The 21,693-nt window shown below is 39.1% G+C and overlaps 1 protein-coding gene across 1 annotated transcript in view; it reads left to right on the forward strand.

Annotated features, from left to right (window-relative positions):
- The first annotated feature begins 1,986 nt into the window (after positions 1-1,986).
- ELOVL5 (ELOVL fatty acid elongase 5) overlaps positions 1,987-21,693 on the forward strand; it is a 42,098-nt gene continuing 22,391 nt past the window's right edge. Inside the window, exons 1-2 of the mRNA XM_007936137.2 lie at positions 1,987-2,050; positions 4,686-4,873. Coding sequence (XP_007934328.1) covers positions 1,993-2,050; positions 4,686-4,873 — 246 coding nt within the window. The 5' untranslated portion in view covers positions 1,987-1,992. The remainder of the gene's footprint in view (positions 2,051-4,685; positions 4,874-21,693) is intronic.

Consider the following 21,693-nt stretch of genomic DNA (forward strand, 5'->3'; position numbering starts at 1 on the left):
GAAACCCAGGGAGGGGTCGCTGTGAGTCGGGTCCAACTCGAAGGCACATAACAACAACAACATTGCTTTCCCACAGTCTGGCTAGATTGACTTAATTGTAAGTATCCATGTGAGTGTGGCAACTGATATTGGTAAAGTTGAAAATAAATACCTGGCTTAAATATGGAAACTCTAGTCAATAATTAATAATTAAAGAGATACAAATCAAAACAAAAATGAGATGCCAGTTTTCACTTAACAGATACTGGGAAAGATTTAACATTTGATGAAACCCATTGTTAGTAATGGTTTGAGGACATTGGCATTCTCGTACACCGTTAGCAGGAGTGTAAATGCTGTAACCCCACTGAAAACTGATTGCCATCAAGTTGATTCCCGGCTCATGGTGACCCCATGTGTATCGGAGGAGAACTGTCTGTGCTCCATAGGATTTTCAGTAGCTGGTTTTTTTTCCCCCTCCAGAAGTAAGTCGCCAGACCTTTTTTCCCCCTCATCCACATCCTCCTTCCATCAGGTACCTCTTGGTTAGTTTGAACCTCCTACCTTTCAGTTAACAGCTGAACATGTTGTTGTACCACCCCGGGCCTTGCTGCAGCCCTATCAGAGAGCAGTTTGGTGTAGTACATACTCATATTTAAAATACATGATTCAGTAGTTGTGCTACTAGAAAATACATTCTCACATGAAAGATGGATATTCGTTTGAGCATTATCTTAAAAGGTGGGGGGTGGGCAGGATGGAATGTAGGGGATGACTGTACAATCTTAGAAGATTGAGGTAAATCTATAACTGCTTATTTGAAACTATCTCCAAGGTGTTTTATTAAGTGTAAAGAAGCACTAAATATACGTATATGTATAACAGCATTTTTCTAAGCTTTCTGTGACACCCTCCCCCCCCCCAATAAAAATATATTTTGCATCACACCCAAGTACATCGTACTTAACCAGTGTGGTCCAAGTAAACTAGCATTGTAGGAAACAATATTCTCACTAAGGCCAAAGAACTCTGATTCTCTATTATGATCAGCTTGTTTATTTTTTAATTCTGTATTGACTTGATGCTCCTCCACTATTGAGTTCCAGTCCATAATTGTAAAATCACTTTCATGACCTCCTTCATGTTCAAAAGAGGGAAAATCTCTGGACGTATATCTACAAAATATTAACATTAGGTTCTTTCTGATGGTGAGGTTTAGGGATTGTGGTTGGAGTGATGAGATTTTACCCCCCCCCGCCAACCATTTTTAGAATTTGACTTTTTTTTTTTTTTTTTTACTGTGAACATGAAGCATTTTAAATAAATGATAAAAGTAACAAGGAAAGAAAAACCATCTTTTCATAGTGAAAAGAAGCTGATATGGCTCTTCCTTTCTTTGTCTTCTTACGTCAAGTCTCCTTTGTTGCCCAGACAGAACCTTCTCCCGTCTGCCACCTTTCCATCCAGTTCTTCTCTTCTCCCCACGGAGATTTCAGCTTCACAGAAAGATTTTTTTATGGAATTGAGAAACTGGCACTTCATTATAAAGTGAATTCACGGGATTGTATCTTTGCTTTTAATATTTTTAAAATTTTGTCTTTGCTTTTGATAGCAAATAGGTTACTTTTCTGAGTTTTTTAAGTTTGTATTTTTATTTTTTAAACATTAGAGGAACTTAGCCTTGCCTGTAGCATATTCTTTGAAAAGAATGTATTGTTCTTGGGAGACAGCAGGAGAGTATGGAGGGATGGACACTGGAAAGAGGTAACTATGGGGAGGAAGTGGGAGGGGAGCTGTTGCATTGTAAATTTTGGTCAATGACATGAAACAAAGTATATGTGAACTGCTGTATGAAAAGTGAATTTACTCTGTAAATCTTCACCCAAATCAAAATAAAATTTAAAAATTAAAAAAAAAAAGAATGTATTGTTCTTTTATGAAGAAGTACTGTATAAAAAATTTTTTTTTGAGTAGACACTTATCAATGTCTTTTTTTTCCTAATAGGTTTTAAAATGGAACATTTTGATGCATCACTAAGTACCTATTTCAAGGCATTGCTAGGCCCCCGAGGTAAGGTGGTTTTTTGTTTTGCTTACCTTTTTCCTCCCTTTTTATAGCTACTTATAAATATTGCAGGAAGGAATTCTAGAAAATGCTACTATTTTCTATGATAAGATAAAACTTCATCCCAGATACCAAGAACTTTACCAAGAAAAGTAAATTGACTGCATATTCTTTTAATGTTAATGTCTTATCTGTAAAGGAGGAAATTTTGGGTCCCAGAAAGATTCTACAAATGACAAACAGGAAGTTTTCTTAGTTTCACTCATAATTTTTAAAAGACACTTTATCTATTAGTATGGCAGAAATTAAATAATCTATTTGATACCATCTTAGCTAATAGTGAGGATGTAGGGGAAGAGTCTAAATTGGTCCAGCCTCTTTGGGAGGGCAGTAGTGCCTTCTATTGAAATTCAAATGAATATGCTCTTTGACCCCTCTATTCCACTCCTAAGATTTTATCCTAGAGCTAACCTTGGTCATGAAAAAATATGTTTAAGGATTCTTATGATAGCATTGTTTGTCAACATTGGAAATAATCTAGATGCCTGTCAATATGGGACAGGTTTAATAAATTAGTGTTGTTGTTGTTGTTGTTATATGCCATCAAGTCAGACCCGACTCATAGCGACCCCTCCTTGGGTTTCTGAGACAGTATCACTACGGAAGTAGATTGCCCAACCTTCCTTCCGAGGAGTGGCTGGTGGGTTTGAACTACCAGCCTTCTGGTTAGCAGTCAAGTGCCTTAAGCACTATGCTACCAGAGCTCCTAATAAATTAGTATATGACCACTAAAAAGAATGAGTTAGATAAATGTGCATGTGCTTGTATCAGAGTGATGCTTTACTTCAAGATATTTCAGGAGCTCTTCATTGTTGACAAGGACCCTGTCATTTTCTTTACCATCCTCAGCATCTTTGTCCTCAGAATAGGTACTTATATCTTCCATGGTTAGTTGCAGCCACTCTGGCAGCTTACCCATAGGAGGAGGAAGAAATCTGTTCATTTGCATGGTTTTAAGAACGTGAGAACTGTTCCCCAAAGTCATTTATAACCTGTTATCCCTTCCGTGGTTCATGCCCATGTTTGAACTAGTCACCAGAGAGAGGGGTTAGGATCACCATGATTGACTAGATCTATAACAATTCACAGTATGAGACTGAGACCAGCAGCCCTGAAAATACATGGCAGAGTTGAAGGAGGATGGATACTTGTGGATATGGAAAGATGAACAGCTGTTATAAAATGAAAAAAGCAAGGTGCAAAAAAAAAAAAAGATTTAAGTGTAAGGAAATGGGAAGTTTTGGTATGTATTTATTATACACATTTGTAATAATATGAATGCACAGGCAAAAATATGTAACAGTTTAGTGTTGGGAGCTGAATAAGAACTTGATTTTCACAACTAGACCAAGAACAGAACAAAGGCCTTAAGAATCCCCTTGTTATGTTCACTGAGGCCAACCAGTTCCCTGAAGGACTTCTACGAACCACCAGTTCAGGAGAACTGACAGTAACACCCTTCACCACCCTAGAATACCTAGTGTGTGTGGGGGGGTGGGGAGCATCACCTTCTGGAGCCAAGGGAATAAAGCCTTGAGAGAAACACTGGAAATGTTTAGGATATCTGCAAGAAAGGAAGACTTGGTTCCCCAAGTGGATGTATGGTTTATTTAACCTGTGCTTGTCCTATGGGAGCAAGGGACAAAGTACTAGAGAGAGTAGCAAGGTGGTACAGCCAGGGGCTCAGAAAAATGGGCAAAGACTGCTCTAGCTGGCTGCTGCTTCTCAAAGATGCAGGAGGCGAATCCTTTAATTCACCTCTGAGCTCCAAAGTTGGGAGTCTTGGAAAAAAGATAAGATTGAAGAGCTACAGGCTTTTGGCAGGTCACCACAGCAAGATGCAGAGAGGGGCAGCATGCAGCAGAGGTAGCTTCCTCTTACAGGGGGAGTCTTACAGGGGAGGGACAACAGCTAGGGGAGTTGGATGTCCCAGTCTGGTGGAGCCCATGGCAGCAGTAAGAGAGAGGGCTGCCAGATTGACATTGGCAGCTTCTTGCAGACACTATTCCCTAATCATTGTTGCTTCACCTTCACACTTAAAAAAAAAAATCATTGTTCCTTTGACTGTAGCCATTGTATTTATAGCAGATGCTGCCTTTCTAATCAGTGACAATGTCACCCATCTGGCTAAATGGCATGTTTTCTCTGAGTCTGCGCATTGCTGGGCAGATTTGATGACACTTGGCTGAGATGGAGAACTTCAGAGTTCAAAGACTGCCACTTCTCGGGTTTCATCACCCCATGCATAATTCAACAAATCTGATTAATACATCTAGTTAGTGGAAATGTTAGCCTCTTGTTTTCTTTAAAATTCTTTGGAAGGTTTTTGTTTGGTTTGGTTTTAATTATTTCTCTTACCAAAACCATTGTTGTTCAGAACCTGTTTTAAGGGGGTTCACCTTGTATGACAGGTGTTGAAAATCCATGCCTCCTCTTCTGTTTGCTTCGTTGAATTTGGGAACCTTAATATTAGATTAACTATTAGAAAATCACATTTAGAAAAATATTTTAATGTTTGAAAAGTTGAGGTTATTTTTATATCTGCCTTGTTTATCACTAATTTATTATTATTACTTTTCAGATACCAGAGTAAAAGGATGGTTTCTTCTGGACAATTATATACCTACCTTTATCTGCTCTATCATATACTTATTAATAGTATGGCTGGGACCCAAATACATGAAGAATAGACAGCCGTTCTCCTGCCGGGGAATTTTAGTGGTGTATAACCTTGGACTTACGTTGCTGTCCCTCTATATGTTCTGTGAGGTAGGACAAACATTAACGTGGGCGTCCTTTCCCTTATATGTGCACATAATGCTGTCCTTAATTGTGTTCTTAAATGAAAAAAGGCAGCCAGTTGGGGTGGGGAGAGAACTGAAAGAGCAAGTACCTTAATGCATTTTGACTGTTTTAAAATTGATTTTCCAAAATGCCAGAGCTGTTTATACAAGTAAGCCTTCAAGAATATCTATAAAAAGAAGCTTTTGCTATTGATTCTTCTGTTATTTATGTTTTGTATTATATTCCAAACTGGAAATAAATATTTTCAGATACACTTTTACACAAGAAAAACACAGGGTGAAAAATGAAGGAAACATGAAAAACAAATCTGTAAGCATTTTATTATTGAGCATTGAATAAGTGCTTAATGCTTGTTTGGAGGTAGGGGGAATGGGTGGGGGAGAAGGAAGTGGGTGGTACTTGTGTTTGGTATGTTTGTGGTTACATTTGCCTCCCTGAACTGCTCTGGTAACTGTAAATAGTCTTGAGATTTGACAAGTCATTTTTTAAAAGCTCAGAAGAGTGGATCATAAGATCTGCTTTTAGGTTTTGAATGGTCAGTCTGAGTACGTTCAGGCCCAATTCCTTCTGTATGACTGGAAGGGTGAAAATCAAATTTGATGACCTCAAAGGCAAAGGTAGCTTAAAGAAGAATGAAAGACAAATCTGAATTAGCACTTGTGTTCCCTGTTGTGCAAGGTATAAATAATATAGCTCTTAAAACTGAAAGGGTGAGGAAGGCTGTTCACCAGTGGTAAGCACAATTTGTGTAAATTTTTAGGAGAAGGCTACAACTTTACAACACTGACCTTTTGCTTAATCTCTGGGGTGGAGAATTAAATCATACATAAAGCAAGCATTTTCAAGCACTCCCTTTTATTAAGTGTTTAGACTGTCTTTGGTTGTTGTTGTGTGCTGTTGAGTTGCCGGCTCACAGCGACCCCTCCTTGGGTTTCCTAGGCGGTATCACTATGGAAATAGATTACCCAACCAGACTGTCTCTTAGTATGGCTTTAATTTTCCAAAGAGGATCATAGAAGAAGATGTGGGAGACAGAGGGAAGTGAGAAATCAATTTGAATCTTAAAATTAATGTTTATACAAGTGTGTTTGTATGTTCTGTAAGAATTTCTGGGTACATGGTAGAGCTGACAAGGGACAAGGTTGTAGTCACTTCTTGGCCACAGCCAGGTGCCCAGAGGGAGCAAGTAGTTGGACCTGTGGGCTTGGGACCATGGTCACAGGGGGACATCAAGCTCAACTGCCATAACGTACTACATGAAAACATTGTTCCACACCCTACTTTGGTGAGTAGCGACTGGGATCTTAAAAGTTTACAAGCGGCCATTGAGATGCAGCAATAGGCCTCTCCTTGTCCAGAGCAAAGAAGAATGAAGACAACCAAAGACACGTGGAAACAGTTAGTCCAAGGGACTGGTACACCATGCAATCCTCAGCCTATACGACCATGAGACCAGAAGAACTAGATGATGCCCAGCTACCACTGTCAACCACTCAGAGGGGGATCTATACAGGCGATCCTGGATGGAGTGGGAGAACAGTGTGGAACAAAACTCAGAATCATAAAAAAAAAAAAAGGGACCAGGTTTGCTGGTCTGATAGAGCCTGGTGAAACCCCTGAGACTGTGGCCCCTAGCTGCCCTTCAGGTCTGGAATTGAACCCACTCTTACTGGCTTCCAGCCAAACAAAAGAGGCATATGAGCTGAACATTTGCCTGAGGTAGACACACTACTTGGAGAGATCAATCAAGGGAGAATAGAAGGACTGTGTATACACAGGAAGACAGCTGGGGGTGGGCAGGAGTACAGGGGAGGGAAGGACACAGGGAAGTGGTAACTATGGGGAAGATGTGGGAGGAGAGCTGTTGCATTGCGGGAAATTGTAGTCAAATGTAATGAGACACAGTATATGTGAGTTGCTGTATGGAAAATGAATTTTCTCTGTAAACTTTCACCTAAATCACAGTAAAAGTTAAAAAAATAAGTGTTTAATGGATAACCAAACTTTGGTACATTCACACAATGGAATACTATGCAACACTAAAGAATAATGTAGAATCTGCAAAACACCGCATAACGTGGATGAACTTGGAGGACATTATGCTGAGCGAAATAAGTCAGTCACAAAAGGACAAATATTGTATTAGTCCGTTATTGTAAAAGTTAAGGAAAGGTTTATATATTGGAGGACATTTTCTTTGTTGGTTACCAGGGGTGGGAGGGGAGGGGAGGGAATGCTGTTAGATAGATAGAGATAAATATTGATTTGGGTGAAGAGAAGGGCAATGTACCAAATGTGAGTGACCAATATGGCAGCACTGAGGATGAGAAAGACATACAGAGTTACATGGGCAGTAAAGACAACAAATATGAACCCCTTTGCATATACAGTACTGAGTTGTCAGTGAAAGCAAACATGGGTATAGGGACGGATAGATGGGTGAACAAGCTAAACAATTAGGTATGTCTAAATGGAGAGTGTATCCAAGATCATATATAGGGTTGGCAGACAATGGGCCTATAAGTTCATGTGAATGATCAGAATTCCCAGGTGTATAGTAGAGCTGACAAGGGACAAGGTTATGGTCATTACTTGGTCACAGCCAGCTATCCAGAGGGACCGAGTAGTTGATCCTGCGGGCTTGGGACCATAGTCGCAGGGTACATCAAGCTCAATTGGCATAACATACTATACAAAACATTGTTCCACCTACTACTTTGGCGAGTAGCGACTGGGACCTTAAAAGCTAGGAAGCTGCCATCTAGATGCAACAACGGGTCTCTCCTCGTCAAGAAGAAAGAAGAAAACCAAAATTAATGGAAACAATCAGTCCTAGCGACTGGTACACCATCCGATCTGCAGCCTATACAACTATGAGACCAGAAGAACTAGATGGTGCCCAGCTACCACTGTCATCCACTTGGAAGGGATGTAGGAGATCCTGCATAAAGAGGGAGAACAATGTGGTACAAAACTCAAAATCATTTGGAGGCAAAAAAAAAAAGAAGGTGGGGACCAGGTTTGCTGGTCCAATAGAGCCTGGTGTAACCACTGAGACTATGGCCCCTAGCTGCCCTTCAGGTCTGGAGTTGAACCCACAACTGTGGTTTCCAGCCAAACAAAGTACAGGCATGTGAGTTAAACATTTACCTCAAGTAGACACACGCCCTAGAGAGAACAATCATGGGAGAAGGAAGGGCTGCTTATGCACAGGGAGATAGCTCAGGGTGCAGAAGAGTATGAAGGGATGGACACTGGGAGGAGGTAACTATGGGGAGGAAGTGGGAGGGGAGCTGCTGCATTGTAAATTTTGGTCAATGACATGAGACAAAGTATATGTGAACTGCTGTATGAAAAGTGAATTTACTCTGTAAATCTTCACCCAAATCCTAATTAAAAAAAAAATAATAATAATAATAAGTGTTTAGAGGAAAAAATGAATTCTTCATCAGCTTAAGGCTGTGATGGTGTCTCCCCCATGTTGTGGTTGTGTGTATGAGTGGATGTGGGTGTATAAGCTGGTGAAAAACACTGTATTTGACTGTTAGAAGCGTTTCAGCTATCGGAGTGGGTCCTGTGTATTACTCTCCCATGTATGTATTATTATAAGCTAAGATACAGATTTTGCAACTGGGTTGGTAGATGTTGTCTGTTAAGAATTGCTATTTGATACTTGTCATTCTATAAACTATTCACAGCTCCTTTTTTACTTTTTTTTTTTTTGCCCTATTCTAGAATGAAGGCAGTTTAATTAGCCTCAGAGATGGATATTGCAGGATTGGAGGCAGGGGAAGTGCGCAGCAATGATTGCTGGGCCCAGCACTGTGCAGATCTCTTTCAGTGTTCATGGGACAGAACCGCAGCAAGCTGTCAGGTTTTTTTCAGATACTTTCCCATAATTGATAGATAATAATAGAGCCATTTCCTTAAGAAAACTTTATCATAGAGTTATTATTACACATAGCAGTGTTCTAGAGGGAAAAAATATTTAAGATTAGTAAATTTTATAGAATGTAAGTGTTTACCTTATATGTTTCTCAGGCACAAGAGATAAAGCTATGTAACTGACTACATAGTTGCACCTCTCTTAAACAGATACTTCACTGGGAAGAAAATCTCCACATAAATTACTGCTATGTGCTTCTGAGTGACTTTTTAAAAACACACTGTAATAGAAAGTTGGATTTTCCTCTGACACCTTGGTGAGACTAGTAGAAGATTTTGAACACTATCTGAGCACTGAATATAGAAATTTAAGAAATATACAGAGGAGGAAAATAACATTTTAAACCCACAATTTAAAATACGTAGAGAGGAAGTATGCAAGGAGGCTATAGTTCTTTAAGTGAAATCAACTTTATAAACATGTACCTAGAACTCAGATATATCTGAGTTAAGAATAAGCCCTAGAACTCCAAGTGAGTGGATACTTAACATCTAATTTTTGGGTGGTGCAGTGCCTAAAGCATTTGACTGCTAACCAGAAGGCTGGAGGTTCAAACCCACCAGCCACTCCTTGGAAGGAAGTTTGGGCAATCCACTTCTGTAAAGATACCACCTCAGAAACCCAAGGAAGGGTCACCGTGAGTCAAATTGACTCGATGGCAGTGAGTTTGGTTTGGTTTTTGGTATGCTTACATAAATCATCAGTAATATCATTATAACATGTCTTTGGTCAAGTTTTGAATTTCATTTTAGCTACTGATTTTTCCTTTTTTTTTTTTTAACTTAGTGTTTATATTCCATTGAAAAGTACAACACAGAAGGGAAGACATGGAGTTTTATAACAGAAGGACCTAAGGAGGTCATGGAGCTCAATCCTTCAGTGTGTAGAAATGTCCTAAAGTATTAGAGCCATTTGCCTGTGGCCACACCATTGGCATGGCCATGATTCCTAGACTGTATTTACCCTGTTGCTTATCTCCATGATTGAATCTGTAAAGAATATTTAAATAAATAAGTAGTCATTGGTATTTTGAGTTACTTAGTTATATGGCATGAATTCACAGCTGCTTTGTCAAATTGTAGGCTAAGACAAAATTAGCTTTCAAGTAGAAAGAGACAGAAGTCATGGAAAGAGATAAAAAGGAAATGCAAGGGTTGATACTGAAACTTTAAAATTACTAGAAGAAGAAGATAAATTATAATTTCATAACTCTGAAACTGAGTTTAAAAACGTTGTAAGAATGTAGGTTTGTTCATGGTTTATGCATTTTGAAGAAAGAAAATTAAAAGGTGAGAAAGTAAGTGGCATTACTTCTGATTATCTCATTAACTTAGTGTTTATTTCCAGGAAAAAGGCTATACCTCCCTGATTTGAAGTGTGCCCTGTGGTGCAGTTCTACTATGTCACATGGGGTCACTTTGAGTTGAAATAGACTTGATGACACCTCACAACAACAACATATGTATGTTTTACTTTGAAAGTACTGGACTTTAGAACAAGTGTTTTAGATTTTACCTATTAAGTAGGTGTTGCCTAGTTTAATTAAACTATCCTCATGTCTCTTTCCTTCTTTCCCCCAGACCCCAAATTCATAATCCCTGTTTACATGATGCCAAATTGTAGCTTTTCCTCATTTTACTGTGTATAATATGGCCAGACACAAGCCTCCCGCGGCCTACCCAGCAAGCTACCAAAGCCACTTCTAAGTCCTCCATTATGAGTATTAAACCTGGTGCTCCCACTCAGGCAGTTGGTTTTGTCGTGATGTGGAATCATTTTGATGTGTCTGTTCTTCTCACACCGTGTGGCTCTGACCTCTTACCACCCTAAGAAGAAAGGATCTAATTAGTTGACAGTCTAAAAGGAAGATCGGCCTGTGTGTCTCATACACAGATGCTTGGACTCATCAGTAGCTTCCAGGGAAGCAGGGTCGGTGCTGGGCAGTATACATGCCATTGAACACCTCAGGAATACTTTACTGCTGAGGCGTTTGCTCATGAGGAGGCAGTGCAACTGGCAGGGAATTTGAGCTTCCATAGCCTGTCCATTTCCCCAGCTCTACTCAAATCCCCCAGATGCCAGGCTCTTTCATTCTTCCATTCCTTAGAAACCTCTTCTCCCCAGACTAAGCCCATCTGCATTTGGCAATCTCCATCTCATTTTTGAGGACTCTGCTTAAGGATCAATTACTCCATGAAGCTATGAGAGTAACAAGTGAGAGAACTGACTCCTTTTTTCAGCTTTTCACCTCATTGCTCTCCCAAGGAATATGATACATTCCTTTCCATTAAAGTGCCCTCACCACACCCCCACACACAGATCACTGGCTTACCAGATGATGGTATAAACCAAAAAAAACCAAAACCCACTGCTGTCGAGTCGTATCCGATTCAAGGCAACTCTTCCTTGGGTTGCCGAGACAGTTATCACTATGGAAGTAGATTCCCCAACCTTCCTTATGAGGAGTGGTTGATGGATTTGAACTGCCAGCCTTCTGGTTAGTAATCAAATGCATTAGGCACTATGATACCAGAGCTCCTAGATGGCAGTATAGGTACCATCATTGCCAGTATAGATTGCCATCAAATCGATTCTGACTCACAGTGAACCCCTTTGGGTTTCCAAGGTGATAAATCTTTATAGAAGTTGATTGCCCCATCTCCTTCTGTGGTACAGCTGGTGGGTTTAAACCATCAACTTTCTGGTTAGCACTCAAATGCCTTAGGCACCATGCCATTGGAGTTCCTTGGCAATATAGGTAGTCCTCAAATTATAGTATATTTTAGTTATGATAAAGCAAACTTAACGGCCATCCTTTTTTTTTTTTTAACATCTTATCATAGTGATTTGTACCATATATAATGTCGTAGCACATAATTTCCTGTTATTATTCTCAGATGTAATGTTTCCAACCCCCAAAGACAAATCAAGATTGGAGTTATAAAGATACTGATAATAAAAGGCAATAACAATGAAAACTTTTTTAAAAATGAGATATTTGACTTCTTTCTGAACCAACTTACAACAGAGTCACTGGAAAGGAACCACGTTGTAAGACTGGGACTGCCTCTGTTTGAAATTACTTTTACCTTTTTTTCTTCCCTTTTACTATCGCTGATTACTCAACCAAATTGTATGCAGAGTATTAGGATAGGAATAAAGCTACTACTAGAACTGTGGGGTTTACATTCTGTAGCAAAGATAAATCACAGATTACAAATAAGATTTTTTTGAGTATTTCTGTGTGTTTATTCCCTTGCAGTTAAAACTGCATGTCTTGGATAATGTGAGGAAATTTTCTTTCTCTCAAATGTTCAGAATATTTAGAAGGTAATTTAAATTAAAAATGATTGATAGATATTTGGATAGATGGGTGTGGATTGGCATACATCTAAAACTTACTCTTTTCTTCCTTTTGCAATTTTTATTTTAAATTCACTTTAGGAGATTTCTTGAAATATGAAAATAAAGTGGTATGATATTGTTTGAAAAGTAGAACATTAAAAAATGCCTCTAAAGTGCAGCCCTTTCCAATTTCTCTGGATTTGTTTGGATATTTTTAATATATATGCATATATCCATGATAATACGTAGTATGTTCTAAGAGGTTTTTTAAAATTTACATAATTGGTGTACTATTTATATTCTTTTTCTAATAGCTGTTTTTCAAGCAGCATTACGTATTGAGAAGAATCCATTCTGAATCTTACAGATTTCACTTATTAACAGCTCTGTATTATTTTTGTTAGAATTTACTATGACCTTTTAAAATTATTTTTTTATGGACAGGCATGTAAATTGTTTCTAATTAACAGTGGTGTTTTGAATGTTTTTGGACATGTCTCCTAGAGCAAACGTGATGTATTCTTTTGGCAGGTATACACCTAGGATACAATGGCTGAATCCAACAGTCGCTTGTCTTTTAAAAGGCAAATTTAATCCATTTTATTTAGCATGATAATTATTACTTTGGAGTAATTTCTATCACCTTTTTATGTGTATGTATATGCTTTCTCGTCCCTCCTGTTTTTTTTCTTTTCCTGTTTTCTCTTTGATTTTTAAGGAGCTCTAGTAGCACTGTGGTTAAAGCATTGAGCTGCTAACCAAAAGGTCAGCAGTTCATACCCATCAGCCACTCCACGGGAGAAAGATAAGGCAGTCTGCTTCTGTAAAGATTTACAGCCTTGGAAACCCAAACCCTCCTTCTCTATCGTATAGGGTCTCTGTGAGTTGAAATTGACTCAATAACAATGAGTTTGGGTTAGATTTTTATGTTTGTTATTTTTTATTTTACTGGTTTGAAAGTTACTCATTCTAATTCTGCTCTCTTACTGGTAGCCATAAATTTTCAACATACATCCTTGACTTAAGATTTAAATTGAATCAGTGTTTCTGTTTTACTGAACAATGCAAGGGCCTTAGAAGATTTTAGCTCTGACCTCCCCCCGCCCCAGTCTTCATGTTGTTGTCAAGCATTTAGTTAACTTTTTTTTATTGCCCTTCTCTTCACCCAAGTACTTTGTCTCTACCTATCTAACAGTGTTCCCTTCCCTCCACTCCCACCCCTGCTAACCAACAAAGAAAATTTCCTTCCATATAGAATCCTTTCTTTGACTTTTTATAATAACAGACTAATACAATATTTGTCCTTCTGTGATTGACTTATTTCACTCAGCATAGTGTCCTCCAAGTTCATCCATGTTAGGCAGTGTTCTGCAGATTCTACATTATTCTTTAGGGTTGCATAGTATTCCATTGCATGTGTGTACAATAGTTTGGTTATCCATTCCTCAGTTGATAGACACCTAGGTTGTTTCCATCTTTTGGCTATTGTGAATAGTGGTGCAGTGAACGTGGGTGTGCATATGTCTGTTCTTGTCCTGGCTCTCACTTCTTTAGGATATACACCTAGTAATGGAATGACTGGATTAAATGGTATTTCTAATTCCCACTTTTTAAGGAATCACCATACTGCTTTCCACAGTAGCTGTATCAATTTACAGTCCCACCAGCAGTGTAGGAGAGTCCCAATCTCTCCACATCCTGGCCAGCATTTGTTATTTTCTGTCTTGCTGAACTTTGCTACTCATGCTGGGGCAAGATGGTATCTCATTGTTGTTTTGATTTGCATCTCTCTAATGGCTAATGATTGTGAGGATTTCTTCATATGTTTGTTGACCACCTGAATATTCTCCTTGGTGAAGTGTCTATTCATGTCTTCTCTGCCCATTTTTTAATTAGATTGTTTGTCTTTTTATTATTGAGGTGTTGAAGTTTTCTATAAATTCTAGAGATAATCCCTTGTCAGATATGTCATTGCTGAATATTTTTTCCCAATCTGTAGGTTAGTTTCACTATTTCTTAAAGCTCCTAAATACTTATGATTATTTCAATCAGAGCTTACTGATTTTCTTTCTTCATTATGGAACTGGAAACTCCATTCTTTTCCTTTGAGGTACAGTTTTCTTCTTCTAAACAGGTTCTTTCTGTGAGGAGTAAGCTCTTAGATCTGAGTATTGTTTTATTTGCTTTTATAGTTGAATAATACTCTAGCAGCACACCAAACCCTAAAGTGTTACTCTCTCCAGCACTTTGCAGATTTACTCTGTTATCTCATGTCTTCGATTATTGAGAAGTCTCCTCTCTGTCCCAGTTTTGTTCATTTTTAAGTAATCTTTTTCTTTCCTGGTATTTAATCTTATTCAAAACTCAGCTGTCCCCCAGGTGCTTTGGTTAGAGATTTGTTTTTATCTGTCAGGCAAGACTTGTGTGCCTTTAGTCTTCAAGAAAGTTACTCAGGCATGTTTCCTTGAATGTAGCCTTGCACCCCTTCTCCTCATTCCCCTTCTGGAGCTCCTATTACATCTGTGTTGGATATTCTCAATCTATCCTTTATGTATCCTTTCATATTTTCTACATCTTTACCTCTGTTAATCTTTGCTGCATTCTTCTAATTCACTCATACTTTCTTTAATTATGCCTAATTTGTTTAACCTATTCATTGAGTTTTCAATTTTAAATCACTGTATATTTTTTATTTATAAAGGTTCACTTTGGATGCTTCCTGTTACTGCATGCTCTTTTTTCATTCCATAACAAGGAAGCATTGATTTTCCACCCCATCCCCCATCTATGATGTAGGTATATAACAGTGGTCTCCAGACTTAATCATTTGTTGTGTTGCTTTTTTAAAGTATTCTTTTAAAAGTTTGCTTACAGCTACATCTATGAGTTCATTCCTCTAGGATTAAGAAGTTTATATATATCAAATTTCTTCCCTCCTAAAACACGCAGACAAAGCAGTTTTGTCAGGTGTCCTATGTAAGCATCACAAACTAGTATTGCTGGGGTCATTTTAGGTAAATGTATCTTTCCCAAATAAAAGACTTTGGAAGGACTTGAATATAAGCTAACTTCCTCTTTTCTGAAGACTGAAAAACCTCAGCTTATATTATGATATCAGTGGTATTGGACATTTTTTGGTGTGCTTTATGTAGCAGTTCTGTGTGTCTGTTTATAGTAGGGGAGGTTATTATCTTTTGTTCAGTTTGCCCTGTTGCCTGAACAGAAGTCAGTATTTTCTTTTCTCTGACTTTTTGGAAGATTTCTGATGCTGCTTTATCAGAAAGATGAAAGAGTTGCGCATTTGATGGGATGGATGTTTTGCTTGTCCTTTCTGACCTCTCAGTAATTGTGGGTCTGTTAAAACATCTCTCAGGGCACCTGGCAGGCAGTTCCTCCCTAGGCTCTGGCTTTGAAAGTCTTCTGGTAGAACCACAGAGCAGTTGCTTTGGAAACATTATATTCTAATGTATCTTGTTTTTCTTTCTCTTTAGGCTTTCCTAAAATAGATATGTTACTGTGAGAAAATAAGATTTGGAAAAACACTTAAAAGATTTGGCAATCGATTATTGAATTTTATTTAAAAAATTGTTTTGTTTATCAAGATAGTTTGAAAAAGATACATACGAGTCTGCTTTTCCCCATTTAGGAGAATTACAAAGAAGGTGAAATGTCTGGAGAGATTAATACTTACTAAGCATTTGCTAAAATACTTCTTATACTCAGTTCCCTTCAACTACAATTCCTTGCTTAGGAAAAAGCCTCCTTTCACTCTGGGAGTGGAATACCCTGCTCAGTGACTTGCCCCTCAGTTTATCTGACACTGCCCTAAGAATGATTTACAGCAGGGAAAATGGAGAGAAGGATGCAGCCCAGATACCTTCTCATCCCTGGGGAGGAGAAAGGAATGCTTTTCAGTAGAGAGGAAGGCTAGAGTTGGTCTAAGGCTAAGTTGACCTCTAAACTGACTGGAAATCTTTTGTAACTGCGTTTTACAGTTGGTGTACGAAGGAGCATGTCATTGTACAAATTCTCAAGAAAATCACTTACTCTGCACAGTGAGAGTCAGTAGGTAGGCTGGAAACCTTTCTTTAAATCATACAAGGATGCTCTGGTAGGAGCTTCCTTATGCAGTTGTAGGGTCATCACTTCAGGCCTAGTCAATGGCCTTTAAGCATTAGAATCAGAAATACTGAACATTTGTTTGCAATGATAGCAAAGTTACTATTTTGGTTTTCTAGTGCTGCTATAACAGACATACCACAAGTACACGGCTTTAACAAACAGGAATTTATTCTGTTAGAGTTTAGGAAGTTAAAAGTCTGAGTTCACAGTGCCAGCTCTAGAGACTAGGAGAAAGCTCCTCAACCTTGGACTTGAGCTCTACCTTTTTGTTCCAGGCCCACTGGAGCAAGTTAGAGGCTTCTTTTGACGCATGCAGCTGCTGGCTGCTGAGATTGACAAAACCTGGTAAAATGGCACAATCCCAAGATCGGCAGGCCACTGGTTCAAGTCCAGGAACAATCTCAAGATCAGCAAGCAGTAAGGCAGACTACTAATTCAAATCTAGGAACTGGAGATGAAGACTCAGCCAAATGCAGGATCCAAAATGTGTCAAAAAGTTAGAGACCGCTACCAAAGCCTCATGTATTCTGGAAGCAGGCCACACCTCGAAGGCAACTCCCCTTCAACTGATCAGTTGCTCACAGTAGATTCCACCCTAGAGGTGATTACAGTCTCATTATGGGGAATAACTACACCTAGTTGCCAAGCCACTGAAAACCACAGCCCAGGCAGGTTGACACACAACCTTATCATAGGCATATAGAGTCTACCTTGTACATGCCTACAAATTAGATGTATTATTACTTCCCTCCTACAGAAGGAAAAATTCCAGAGTGGAGCCAGAATTCAAGTCTGTGATCCTAACCATTGTGCAGTACCACCTCAATTGCAAAGACTTAAACTTGAAGTTTTTTTCTCCCTAGCCACAAACACCCCTGTGACATATAAAATGAACATTTCTCGTTAAGTATACGGGAGCAAGGAGTTCTGGTGATGAAGTGGTTAAGCATTCAGCTGTTAACCAAAGATCAGTGGTTCGAACCCACCAGCTTCTTTGCAGGAGAAAGATGAGACAGTCTGCTTTCATAAAGATTTATAGCCTTGAACGCTTTATAGGGCAGTTCTGCTCTGTTCTATAGGGTCATTATGACTTTGAATTGACTCTGGGCAATGGGTTTTGGTTGTGGGAGTAACCTACAAGAAACCACCTCCCAGGAAGCCTGGAAGTGAGAGAAAAAGACTGCCAGCATAAGTGGGCAGAGCCTAGGGTTCAGGAAAAATGCCACACATACCTGTTTCAGGTTGGGCTGAGGACAAGCTGTTTCTTTGTGCTTTGTTCCAAAGACTTCTGAAGTATACAGAACCTGTCCTTATGACTAACTAAACCAAGAGTACTACATTCAGTTGTAATGCAAGGGTGTTCTGGTCATAAAGAGAAAAAAGAAACACTTTTGGAGGTCACAGGCGTGAAATTATCTTAATGGGCATCCTATACTCTAGACATGAAAGATTTCAAATTCAAAACCGTATGCTTTGATCTGACTATTCCATAATGACGCTACCAGGATTGGCTAGCTCAACCCTTGAAGAAATAGGTGCTTTTAATTTTGGGGTCACATTTGACTGCTAACCAGAAGGCTGGCAGTTCAAACCCACCAGCCACTCCTTAGAAGAAAGGTTAGGCAATCTACTTCCATAGTGATACTGCCTTGGAAACCCAAGGAGGCGTCACTGTGAATCGGATCCGACTCGTCGGCAGTGAGTTTTGGCTTTCTTTCTTTTTTGGGGGAGGGGGGTGGTTAATTAATTGTAAACTAGACATCTGCTGAAGATAAAGATGTAGCTAAATGTCTACTTTTCCACAGAATTCTTCATGGATAGAATATCTCTTGTTCTTATCTCATGTTCTTACTAAAGATTCAGAAAAGACAAAAGAAGGTCAAAGGAAGTTGGAACTGCTATGTAAGATTGCATTTGGACTCAGAGTCAGGATTCCTATGTGCCAGTCCCAGTGGTGCTGCCAAGAAACTGTGTGACTTTTGGTCACTAATGTCACTTCTTGGTCTCCATTTCATCATTTGAAAACATTACCTTGTCCGGATCTGTACTCACGGGGGATTGATAGAGAAACAATTGGACCTGTGAAAAGTATGTCAGTTCATGCAATTTTGGTAGTGTTGCTTAGGAAGTGCCTGGAGTCTTGTGATACAGTTAGTTGGATTCAAGTATGGATAGTGTCTATTTTCATTATCTTTCACTACATTTTTGTTTGGGTGTAATAACCACACAACTCATCAAGCTCTTATCATTAAAAGCAGCCAGCCCCTTCTGCAATTGGCTTGTCTTTGATGGTTTGAAGGTTATCTGTTGCTCTAACATCTTGGGATATTAGAGTGGAGAAACCAATAAAGGGCCATCTACCATCAGTTGCTGTCAAGCTGATTCTGACTCATGACCACTTCCTGTGTCAGAGAAGAACTGTGCTTCATAAGGTTTTCAGTGGATGGTTTTTTCGAGAAAATCAGCGTTTCTTCTGTGGTGCTTCTGCAACCTTTAGGTTGGCAGCTGAGCATGTCAACCATTGCACCAGCCATGGACTCAAAGCCCACCTAATAGGATGTTTTTCTGTATATTCTTTAAGTGTTTCAAATGACTTTATTTCCTGAGATACTTTGGTTGTATTTCAGAAAGCACCATGGATATGTTTTATTATGTTAAATGTTTTACTTCATTTGTGGTTAAATGTGGTGTTAGATGGCAAAAGTCAGCTCTCCCCTTTAGGAATGATTCCATGAACTACATCATCCAGATCCAGCTGTGGTACTGGCCTAAATTTTCTTCTTTAAATGAAAATATGTAAGAAACCACCATTGGTTATTTAATTTGTCTCATAAAGAAAGAAGAAAGCTTTTAGCAAAGCTATAATTACAGCTTTTCACATATTCCTGCCCTAATTAAAGTTTGCTTTACTCCAAGGAAGGAGAAAGCACAAATGGTATTGTATTATACTGCCTATTTCTTGGTTACTTGGAAAAACCCTTACAAAAATGATCCCTTGGTTGCTCTTGGAGTTGTTGTTAGGTGCCATAAAGTCTATTTCAACTCATAGCTACCCTGTGTACAATAGAAGGAAACACTGCCCAGTGCTGTATCATCCTCACAAATTGCTGCTATGCTTGTTGAGATCATTGTTGCAGCTACGGTGTGAATTCATCTCATAGAGGGTCTTCTCCTTTTTCACTGACCCTCTACTTTACCAAGTATGATCTTCTCCAGGCATAGTCCCTCCTGATAACATGACCAAAGTATGAGAAACGAAGTCTAGCCATGCTTGATTCTAAGGAGCATTTCTGCTGTATTTCTTCCAAGTCAGCTTTGTTTGTTCTTCTGGCAGTATATGGTATATTCATTATTCTTCACCAAAACTATAATTCAAATGCATCAATTCTTCTGGGTCTTCTTTATTCATTGTCTACCTTTCACATGCATATGAGGTCATTGAAAAGACTGTGGTTTGGATCAGGCCCACGTTAGTCTTCAAAGTGACATCTTTACTCTTTGACCCTTTGAAGAAGTCTTGCAGCAGATATGCCCAGTGCAATATGTCATTTGATGTCTTGACTACTGCTTCCATGGGTGTTGATCTGCATCCAAGTAAAATGAAATCTTTGACTGACAACTTCAGTCTTTTCTCCATTTATTGTGATATTGTTTGTTGGTCCAGTAGTGAGGATTTTTGCATCTTCCTCTAATCGTAAAGCTGTGTTCTTCTTCATATAGTCCAGCTTCTTGGATTATTTGCTCAGCATATAGATTTAAGTACAGTGAAAGGATGCAACCATGATTTTAAACCATATAGTATCCCATTGTTCTGTTTGAATGACTGCCTCTTGGTCTCTGTACAGGTTTGTCATGAGCACAATTAAGTGTTCTGGAATTCCCATTCTTCACATTTATATCCAAAATTTGTTATGATACACCCAGACAACTGCCATTGCATAGTCAATAAAACACAGGTAAACACCTCTCTGGTATCCTTTGCTTTCAGCCAAGATCCATCTGACATCAACAATGATGTCCCTCATTCTATATCCTCTTCTGGATTCAGCTTGAATTCCTGGCAGTTCACTGTCTGTGTACTGCCTCAACTGTTTAAAATTATTTTCAAAATTATTTTGAATTGAATTTTACCTGTGTGTGATATTAATGATACTGTTCAATAATTTCCACATTTTGTTGGATCACCCTTCTTTGGAATGGGCACAAATATGGATCTCTTGGAAGAGACTGGTTGGCCAAGTAGCTGTTTTCCATATGTATTGGCATAAATGAGTATGTACTCCCAGCATTGTATCCCTTTGTTGAAACATCTCAGTGGGTAGTCTATCAATTCCTAAAGCCTTGTTTGTTTGGTTTTTTTAATTGTGATTTGAGTGAAAGTTTACAGAGCAAATTCATTTTCCATACAGCAGCTCACATACACTTTGTCTCATGACATTGACTGCAATTTCCCACAATGCAACAGCTCCCTTCCCACTAACTCCCCATAGTTACCTCTTTCCTATGTCCTTCCTTCCCATGCACTCTTGCCCCTCGAGCTGTCTCCCTATCCTATGCATACACAGCTCTTCTATTCTCCTATGATTGTTCTCTCCAGGGAGTGTATCTATCTAATGTAAATGTTCAGCTCCTATGCCTGTCCTTTGTTTGGTGGAAGCCACAGGAGTGGGTTCAATTCCAGACCTGAAAGGCAGCAAGGAGCCATAGTCACAGTGGTTCCTCCAGGCTCTATCACACTAGCAAATCTGGTCCCTTTTTTTTCCCCCCCAAGTGATTTTGAGTTTTGTTCCACATCATTCTCTCACTCTATCCAGGATCTCCTACATAGATCCCCCTCCAAGTGGTTGACAGTGGTAGCTGGGCACCATTTACTTCTTCTGGTTTCATACATAGTCATATAGGTGAGGATCCCATGGTGTCCCTTGGACTAATTGTTTCCATGCATCTTTGGTTTTCTTTATTCTTCTTTGCTCTGGATGAGGAGAGACCCATTGTTGCATCTAGATGGCCAGTTGCAAGCTTTTAAGATCCTAGTCGCTACTCACCAAAGTAGGATGTGGAACAATGTTTCTGTGTAGTATGTTACACCAGTTGAGTTTGATGTCCCCTGTGACCATGGTCCCAAGCCCACAAGTCCAACTACTCATGGAGCCTTGTTTTTTATTTTTGCTAATTCCTTCAGTGCATCTTGGACTTCTTCATTCAGTACCACCAGTTCTTGATCATATGCTGCCTTCTGAAGTGGTTGTATGTTGACCAGTTCTTCTTGGTACAGTGACTGTATTTCCTCCCTCTTCTTTTTTTTGATACTGCCCACATCATTCAATATTTTGCCCATAGAGTCCTTCAATATCACACATCCATGCTTGAA

The sequence above is a fragment of the Orycteropus afer genome, unplaced genomic scaffold (genome assembly GCF_000298275.1).
Source record: "Orycteropus afer afer isolate SDZICR_OR568_19922 unplaced genomic scaffold, OryAfe1.0 scaffold00034, whole genome shotgun sequence".
NCBI classification, from domain to species: domain Eukaryota; kingdom Metazoa; phylum Chordata; class Mammalia; order Tubulidentata; family Orycteropodidae; genus Orycteropus; species Orycteropus afer.